Source organism: Pseudophryne corroboree, chromosome 1 (assembly GCF_028390025.1).
Source record: "Pseudophryne corroboree isolate aPseCor3 chromosome 1, aPseCor3.hap2, whole genome shotgun sequence".
Classification (NCBI taxonomy): Eukaryota; Metazoa; Chordata; class Amphibia; order Anura; family Myobatrachidae; genus Pseudophryne; species Pseudophryne corroboree.
In genome coordinates, this window is record NC_086444.1 from 432,940,902 (window position 1) to 432,950,886 (window position 9,985).

At 49.3% G+C, this 9,985-nt stretch overlaps 1 protein-coding gene across 1 annotated transcript in view; it reads right to left on the bottom strand.

Annotated features, from left to right (window-relative positions):
- Nucleotides 1–7,251, bottom strand: part of LOC134890788 (dnaJ homolog subfamily A member 4-like) — a 43,791-nt gene extending 36,540 nt beyond the window's left edge. Inside the window, exons 1-2 of the mRNA XM_063913484.1 lie at nucleotides 7,189–7,251; nucleotides 6,941–7,077 (exon numbers count right to left, since the gene is read on the bottom strand). Of these exons, the coding sequence (XP_063769554.1) occupies nucleotides 6,941–7,077; nucleotides 7,189–7,216 (165 nt within the window). The 5' untranslated portion in view covers nucleotides 7,217–7,251. The remainder of the gene's footprint in view (nucleotides 1–6,940; nucleotides 7,078–7,188) is intronic.
- Between the last annotated feature and the right edge of the window lie 2,734 nt (nucleotides 7,252–9,985).

Genomic DNA, 9,985 nt, shown 5'->3' on the forward strand with positions numbered 1-9,985 from the left:
CTGTTGCCAGCAGGTCTCACTGAAAATAAAAAACCTAATCTAAAACTTTCACTAAGAAGCTCAGGAGAGCCCCTAGTGTGCACCCTTCTCGTTCGGGCACAGAGATCCAACTGAGGCTTGGAGGAGGGTCATAGGGGGAGGAGCCAGTGCACACCAGATAGTCCTAAAGCTTTCTTTAGATGTGCCCAGTCTCCTGCGGAGCCGCTATTCCCCATGGTCCTTACGGAGTCCCCAGCATCCACTTAGGACGTTAGAGAAATTAAGATTTTACTCACCGGTAAATCTATTTCTCGTAGTCCGTAGTGGATGCTGGGGACTCCGTAAGGACCATGGGGGATTAGCGGCTCCGCAGGAGACTGGGCACAACTAAAGAAAGCTTTAGGACTACCTGGTGTGCACTGGCTCCTCCCACTAAGACCCTCCTCCAGACCTCAGTTAGGATACTGTGCCCGGAAGAGCTGACACAATAAGGAAGGATTTTGAATCCCGGGTAAGACTCATACCAGCCACACCAATCACACCGTATAACTCGTGATACTATACCCAGTTAACAGTATGATAACAACTGAGCCTCTCAACAGATGGATCAACAATAACCCTTTAGTTAGGCAATAACTATATACAAGTATTGCAGACAATCCGCACTAGGGATGGGCGCCCAGCATCCACTACGGACTACGAGAAATAGATTTACCGGTGAGTAAAATCTTATTTTCTCTAACGTCCTAAGTGGATGCTGGGGACTCCGTAAGGACCATGGGGATTATACCAAAGCTCCCAAACGGGCGGGAGAGTGCGGATGACTCTGCAGCACCGAATGAGCAAACTCTAGGTCCTCCTCAGCCAGGGTATCAAACTTGTAGACTCTTGCAAGAGTGTTTTAACCCGACCAAGTAACAGCTCGGCAAATTTGTAAAGCCGAGACCCCTCGGGCAGCCGTCCAAGAAGAGCCCATTTTCCTCGTGGAATGGGCTTTCACAGATTTAGGGTGCGGCATTCCAGCCGCAGAATGTGCAAGTTGAATCGTGCTACAGAGCTTAGAAGCAGGAGCACCCAGCTTGTTGGGTGCATACAGGATAAATAGCGAGTCAGTTTTCCTGACTCCAGCCGTCCTGGAAACATATACTTTTCAGGGCCCTGACTACGTCCAGAAACTTGGAATCCTCCAAGTCCCAAGTAGCCGCAGGCACCACAATAGGTTGGTTCACATGAAAAACGGATACCACCTTAGGAAGGAATTGGGAACGAGTCCTCAATTCCGCCTTATCCATATAAAATACAGATAAGGGCATTTGTATGACAAAGCCGCCAATTCTGATACACGCCTGGCCGACGCCACGGCCCACAGCATGACCACTTTCCACGTGAGGTATTGTAGCTCCACGGATTTAAGTGGCTCAACTCAATGCGACTTCAGGAAATCCAACACTACGTTGAGATCCCACGGTGCCACTGGAGGCACAAACGGGGGCTGACTATGCAGCACTCCCTTAACAAAAGTCTGAACTTCAGGCAGTGAAGCCAGTTCTATTTTGGAAGAAAATCGATAGAGCCGAAATCTGGACCTTAATGGAACCCAATTTTAGGCCCATAGTCACCTCTGACTTGTAGGAAGTGCAGAAAGCGACCTAGCTGAAATTCCTCCTTTGGGGCCTTACTGGCCTCACAGCACGCAACATATTTCCGCTATATGCGGTGATAATGGTTTGCGTTCACTTCTTTCCTAGCTTTAAATAGCGTAGGGATAACTTCCTCCGGAATGCCCTTTTCCTTCAGGATCCGGCGTTCAACCGCCATGCCGTCAAACGCAGCCGCGGTACGTCTTGGAACAGACAGGCCCCCTGCTGCAGCAGGTCCTGTCTGAGCGGCAGAGGCCATGGGTCCTCCGAGATCATTTCTTGAAGTTCTGGGTACCAAGCTCTTCTTGGCCACCCGGAACAATGAGTATAGTTCTTACTCCTCTCCTTCTTATTATTCTCATTACCCTGGGTATGAGAGGCAGAGAAGGGAACACATACACCGACTGGTACACCCACGGTGTTACCAGAGCGTCCACAGCTATCGCCTGAGGGTCCCTTGACCTGGCGCAATATCTTTGTAGCTTTTTGTTGAGGCGGGACGCCATCCTGTCCACCTGTGGCCTTTCCCCACGGTGTACAATCATTTGGAAGACTTCTGGATGAAGTCCCCACTCTCTCGGGTGGAGGTCGTGTCTGCTGAGAAAGTCTGCTTCTCAGTTGTCCACTCCGGGAATGAACACTGCTGACAGTGCTAACACATGATTTTCCTTGTGGCTTCTGCCATCGCCATCCTGCTTCTTGAGCCGCCCTGTCGGTTTACATGAGCGACCGCCGTGATGTTGTCTGACTGGATCAGCACCGGCCGGTGTTGAAGCAGGGGTCTAGCCTGACTTAGGACATTGTAAATGGCCCATAGTTCCAGAACATTTAAGTGTAGGGAAGTCTCCTGACTTTTCCATAGGCCTTGGAAGTTTCTTCCCTGTGTGACTGCCCCCCAGCCTTGAAGGCTGGCATCCGTGGTCACCAGGACCCAGTCCTGTATGCCGAATCTGCGGCCCCCTAGAAGATGAGCACTCTGCAGTCACCACCACAGCGACACCCTGGCCCTTGGAGACAGGGTTATCCGCCGATGCATCTGAGAATGCGACCCGGACCACTTGTCCAACAGATCCCACTGGAAGATCCTTGCATGGGACTTGGCGAATAGAAATTCTTCGTAAGAAGCTACCATCTTTCCCAAGGCTCGCGTGCATAGATGCACCGATACCTGTATTTGTATTAGGAGGTCTCCGTCTAGAGACGCCAACTCCTTGGACTTCTCCTCCGGGAGAAACCCTTTTTATCCTGTTCTGTGTCCAGAACCATACCCAGGAACAGTAGACGCGTCGTAGGAACCAGCTGCGACTTTGGAATATTCAGAATCCAGCCGTGCTGTTGTAGCACTTCCCGAGATAGTGCTACTCCGACGAACAACTGCTCCCTGGACCTCGCCTTTATAAGGAGATCGTCCAAGTACGGGATAAGTACTTCGGCCATTACCTTGGTAAATACCCTCGGTGCCGGGGACAGACCAACGGCAACGGCTGGAATTGGTAATGACAATCCTGTACCGTACACCTGGTGACGAGGGTAAATAGGGACATGCAGGTAAGTATCCTTGATGTCCAGTGATACCCTGAAATTTTCCAGGCTTGCAATAATCGCCCTGAGCGATTCCATTTTGAACTTGAACCTTCGTATATAAGTGTTCAAGGATTTCAATTTTAGAATGGGTCTCACCGAACCGTCTGGTTTCGGTACCACAACATTTTGGAATAGTAACCCCGGCCTTGTTGAAGGAGGGGTACCTTGATTTCACCTGCTGGAAGTACAGCTTGTGAATTGCCGCCAGTACTACCTTTCTCCGAGGGCAGCAGGCAAGGCTGATGTGAGGCAACGGCGAGGGGGAGTCGTCTCGAACTCCAGCCTGTATCCCTGTGATACTACTTGCAGAACCTAGGGATCCACCTGTGGGCAAGCCCACTGATCCCTGCAGTTCCCGAGACGCGCCCCCACCGCACCTGTCTCCACCTGTGGAGCCCCAGCGTCATGCGGTGGACTCAGAGGAAGCGAGGGAAGATATTGGATCCTGGAACTGGCTGATTGGTGCAGCTTTTTCCTTCTTCCCTTGTCTCTGTGCAGAAAGGAAGCGCCTTTGACCCGCTTGCTTTTCTGAAGCCGAAAGGACTGTACCTGAAAATACGTTGCTTTCTTTAGGCTTTTGTGAGGAAACCTGAGGTAAAAAAATTTCTTCCCAGCTGTTGCTGTGGATACGAGGTCCCAGAGACCATCCCCAAACAATTCCTCACCCTTATAAGGCAGAATCTCCATGTGCCTTTTAAATGCAGCATCACCTGTCCACTGCCGGGTTTCTACTACCCTCCTGGCAGAATGGACATTGCATTAATTCTGGATGCCAGCCGGCAAATATCCCTCTGTGCATCCTTTATATATAAGACAACGTCTTAAATATGCTCAATGTTAGCAAAATATTATCCCTGTCTTAGCGTATTAATATTATCTGACAGGGTGTCAGACCACGCTGCAGCAGCACTATTTATGCTGAGGCAATTGCAGGTTTCAGTATATAACCTGAGTGTGTAAATACAGACTTCAGGATCGCCTCCTGCTTTTTATCAGCAGGTTCCTTCAAGGTGGCCGTATCCTAAGACGGCAGTGCCACCTTTTGACAAACGTGTGAGCGCCTTATCCACCCTAAGGGATATCTCCCAACGTGACCTATCCTCTGGCGGGAAAGGGTACGCCATCAGTAACTTTTTAGAAATTACCAGTTTCTTATCGGGGGAAACCACGCTTCTTTACACACTTCATTCATTCATCTGATGGGGGAACAAAACACTGGCTGTTTTTTCTCCCCAAAAATAAAACCCCTTTTATGTGGTACTTGGGTTCATGTCAGAAAATGCGTAACACATTTTTTTCATTGCCGAGATCATGTAACGGATGTTCCTAGTGGATTGTGTATATGTCTCAACCTCGTCGACACTGGAGTCAGACTCCGTGTCGACATCTGTGTCTGCCATCTGAGGTAACGGGCGTTGTTTGAGCCCCTGATAGCCTTTGAGACGCCTGGGCAGACGCGGGCTGAGAAGCCGGCTGTCCCACAGCTGTTACGTCATCCAGCCTTTTATGTAAGGAGTTGACAATGTCGGTTAATACCTTCCACCTATCCATCCACTCTGGTGTCGGCCCCACAGGGGGCGACATCCCATTTATCGGCCTCTGCTCCGCCTCCACGTAACCTTCCTCATCCAACATGTCGACACAGCCGTGTCGACACACCGCACACACCCAGGGAATGCTCTGACTGAGGACAGGACCCCACAAAGTCCTTTGGGGAGACCGAGAGAGAGTATGCCAGCACACACCAGAGTGCTATATAATACAGGGATTAACACTATAACTGAGTGATTTTTCCCCAAATAGCTGCTTGTATACATATATTGCGCCTAAATTTAGCGCCCCCCCTCTCTTTTTAACCCTTTGAGCCTGAAAACTACAGGGGAGAGCCTGGGGAGCTGTCTTCCAGCTGCACTGTGAAGAGAAAATGGCGCCAGTGTGCTGAGGGAGAAGCCCCACCCCCTTTTCGGCGGACTTTCTCCCGCTTTTTCTGTGATACTGGCAGGGGTAATTTTACATCTATATAGCCTCTGGGACTATATATGATGTATATTTTGCCAGCCAAGGTGTTATTTATTGCCCTCAGGGCGCCCCCCCCCCAGCGCCCTGCACCCATCAGTGACCGAAGTGTGAGGTGTACATGAGGAGCAATGGCGCACAGCTGCAGTGCTGTGCGCTACCTTGGTGAAGACCGAAGTCTTCTGCCGCCGATTTTCCGGACTCTGGCTCTGTAAGGGGGACGGCGGCGCGGCTCCGGGAACGAACACCAAGGTCGGGTCCTGCGGTTGATCCCTCTGGAGCTAATGGTGTCCAGTAGCCTAAGAAGCCCAAACCACCACCTGTTAGGTAGGTTCGCTTCTTCTCCCCTTAGTCCCTCGCTGCAGTGAGTCTGTTGCCAGCAGATCTCACTGAAAATAAAAAACCTAAATATACTTTCTTTCTAGGTGCTCAGGAGAGCCCCTAGTGTGCATCCAGCTCGGCCGGGCACAAGAATCTAACTGAGGTCTGGAGGAGGGTCTTAGTGGGAGGAGCCAGTGCACACCAGGTAGTCCTAAAGCTTTCTTTAGTTGTGCCCAGTCTCCTGCGGAGCCGCTAATCCCCCATGGTCCTTACGGAGTCCCCAGCATCCACTTAGGACGTTCGAGAAATATATCGATAATAGTGTTCTAGTGGTGTCTGGTGTATACACACACTTCAAGCTGAATACTTAATGCTAAGGTTGGCCAAGTCATTTTGGATAGGTTCCCATGATACTGTCTTTGCTAATCTATTGCCCATGCCAACCAATATACATTAACAAATCATGAATTCAGGCTTAGCACAAGCCTTTGCTGGCCAGCACCAACAGTGACATTCCAAGTAGAAGACGTACGGACCGGAAAAAAAACCAAATACCAGTTTTGTACTGGTCAAAACAATACAGATGAAGGGTCTGATCTATCCCCAACCCCTAAGACAGACCCCCTGTCTAATGGACCCACACCCCAAATCAGACCCCTATCTAATGACCACCCCCAACTCATATGCAGAAGCTTAATTACCCCCACCCCTAATGCATAACCTTATATAATGGCCCCCACTCTTAATGCAGATCAATATCTTACGCAAACCCTTCTAATGACATCTTCTCAACCTAATGCAGACCATAGTCTATTGCCCCTCACCCCTTATTCAGACGGTTTAAATACACCCCCCCCCCCCCCACACACATATACAAACACCCCCTCTTATACTGTAGACTTTACTGTAATAACTCCAAACCACCTCTAATGCAGACCCCTGCATTAGGGTTGCGGGAAATGAGACAGGGGTCTACACATTCTTAATGTACTTAGCCGGCACATTTCCTGCAGTCAGTCTGCTGAGCATGGAGCTGCTCCCCTGGTTGCTGTGCTGACTATGGGAAGTGTCTGTAGCCAAAGAGGAGAACAAGCAGCAGGCGAGGTAAGATAATGCAGCTGCTGTGTGTGCGCGACTCAGAAGGGGAGAGGAGTGGTGTAACAGGCTGGGATCCCAACGCTGCAGGGGGCGGAGCCAGGCAGGTATGTGGGAACGGAGAGGAGCCGGGCACACAGATAGCATAACATGCATCACAGCGGGTGCCCGGTGAAAAGAAAAAAATCATACTTTGTAAAACATTAATAATTCATTTGTATATAGAAATAGTGTGATTAAAGCAAATAGTAGCACATATAGATGATATACATCTGTAATTATAAAAAACCATTTAAATCACATACCTTTTCCCCCTCATTGGGATTCTTGTCAGGGTGATATTTCAGTGCTAACTTCCTGTATGCCTTTTTGATCTCATCAGGAGTGGCATTTGGTTTCACCCCAAGGGTATCATAGAAGGCAGTCTCCTTTACCATTATATCTGCGGAAAGTGCGACAAAATAAAAGTCAATAAGCAATGCTTCAACATTCACTTATGGTAATAAAAGAAGTAGTTCTTTAGCTAACTGCTCACTGCTCCAGCTAAGCTCACATTGAAAAAAGACATGATAGCTAGACATTGGAGAGAAGAGGAGACCCTGGCTTATGAATCGGCTTAGACACCTGTTCCACTATGGACTAAGAATCTAAAATTAGGCACTGAATCTGTGTAAATACAAAAATGGATAAAGAGAGGGAGTATTGTACTATTTATATTACACTCTTAGCAGGAACCAGGGACTTGGCTGTGCCCATGAATGACCCGCATAACATCCATATAAACTAGTTCACAAGCAGACCGTACATTTAAGAAAGCTTTATATCTCAAACACAATGTAGATTTACATGGTCCACGAGCACCCACAAGCAACACTGGGCCCAGCTGTCATCGTCTGCTTAAGTGATAACTGAAGGGCCGGGAACTGAATAATCTGGATGCTGCTACTGGAATCATTATCAGATGCAGATTTGAAAATAGACTGGAAGTGGACATTGGCCCTCATTCCGAGTTGTTAGCTCGCTAGCTACTTTTAGCAGCCATGCAAATGCATAGTCGCCGCCCACGGGGGAGTGTATTTTCGCTTTGCAAGAGTGCGAACGCCTGTGCAGCAGAGTGACACAAACACATTTTGTGCATAACTAGACCAGCCCTGTTGTTACTTATTCTGTGCGATGATTGCTGCAACAAAGGTCCCAGAATTGACGTTAGATACCCGCCCTGCAAACGCCTGGACACGCCTGCGTTTTTCCAAACACTCCCAGAAAATGGCCAGTTGACACCCATAAACTCCCACTTCCTGTCAATCTCCTTGCGACCGGCTGTGCGAGTGGAATAGTCGCTAGAAGCAGTGCAAAACAACGATGCTCTTTGTACCCTTACGCCGCGCGTGCGCATTGCGGCTCATACGCATGCGTAGTTTTGCCGTTTTTTTAAATGATCGTTACGCAGCGAACGGCAGCTAGCGGTCTACTCGGAATGAGGGCCACTGCTCAAAAGAAGGGTGCACTAGAAAAAATAAGATTTTACTTACCGATAAATCTATTTCTCGTAGTCCGTAGTGGATGCTGGGGACTCCGTCAGGACCATGGGGAATAGCGGCTCCGCAGGAGACAGGGGCACAAAAGTAAAAGCTTTAGGATCAGGTGGTGTGCACTGGCTCCTCCCCCTATGACCCTCCTCCAAGCCTCAGTTAGGATACTGTGCCCGGACGAGCGTACACAATAAGGAAGGATTTTGAATCCCGGGTAAGACTCATACCAGCCACACCAATCACACTGTACAACCTGTGATCTGAACCCAGTTAACAGCATGATAACAGCGGAGCCTCTGAAAAGATGGCTCACAACAATAATAACCCGATTTTTGTAACAATAACTATGTACAAGTATTGCAGACAATCCGCACTTGGGACGGGCGCCCAGCATCCACTACGGACTACGAGAAATAGATTTATCGGTAAGTAAAATCTTATTTTCTCTGACGTCCTAGTGGATGCTGGGGACTCCGTCAGGACCATGGGGATTATACCAAAGCTCCCAAAACGGGCGGGAGAGTGCGGATGACTCTGCAGCACCGAATGAGAGAACTCCAGGTCCTCTTTAGCCAGGGTATCAAATTTGTAGAATTTTACAAACGTGTTCTCCCCCGACCACGTAGCTGCTCGGCAGAGTTGTAATGCCGAGACCCCTCGGGCAGCCGCCCAGGATGAGCCCACCTTCCTTGTGGAATGGGCCTTGACAGATTTAGGCTGTGGCAGGCCTGCCACAGAATGTGCAAGTTGAAATGTGCTACAAATCCAACGAGCAATCGTCTGCTTAGAAGCAAGAGCACCCAGTTTGTTGGGTGCATACAGGATAACAGCGAGTCAGTTTTCCTGACTCCAGCCGTCCTGGAAACCTATATTTTCAGGGCCCTGACAACATCTAGCAACTTGGAGTCCTCCAAGTCCCTAGTAGCCGCAGGTACCACAATAAGCTGGTTAAGGTGAAACGCTGACACCACCTTGGGAAGAAACTGGGGACGAGTCCGCAGCTCTGCCCTGTCCGAATGGACAATCAGATATGGCTTTTGTGAGACAAAGCCGCCAATTCTGACACTCGCCTGGCCGAGGCCAGGGCCAACAGCATGGTCACTTTTCATGTGAGATATTTCAAATCCACAGATTTGAGCGGTTTAAAAAGTGATTTGAGGAATCCCAGAACTACGTTGAGATCCCACAGTGCCACAAAAAGGGGGTTGTATATGCAATACTCCCTTGACAAACTTCTGGACTTCAGGAACTGAAGCCAATTCTTTCTGGAAGAAAATTGACAGGGCCGAAATTTGAACCTTAATGGACCCCAATTTGAGGCCCATAGACACTCCTGTTTGCAGGAAATGCAGGAATCGACCGAGTTGAAATTTCTTCGTGGGGCCTTCCTGGCCTCACACCACGCAACATATTTTCGCCACATGTGGTGATAATGTTTTGCGGTCACCTCCTTCCTGGCTTTGACCAGGGTAGGAATGACCTCTTCCGGAATGCCTTTTTCCCTTAGGATCTGGCGTTCCACCGCCATGCCGTCAAACGCAGCCGCGGTAAGTCTTGGAACAGACCTGGTACTTGCTGAAGCAAGTCCCTTCTTAGCGGCAGAGGCCATGAGTCCTCTGTGAGCATTTCTTGAAGTTCCGGGTGCCACGTCCTTCTTGGCCAATCCGGAGCCACGAGTATAGTTCTTACTCCTCTACGTCTTATAATTCTCAGTACCTTGGTTATGAGAAGCAGAGGAGGGAACACATACACCGACTGGTACACCCACGGTGTTACCAGAACGTCCACAGATATTGCTTGAGGGTCTCTTGACCTGGC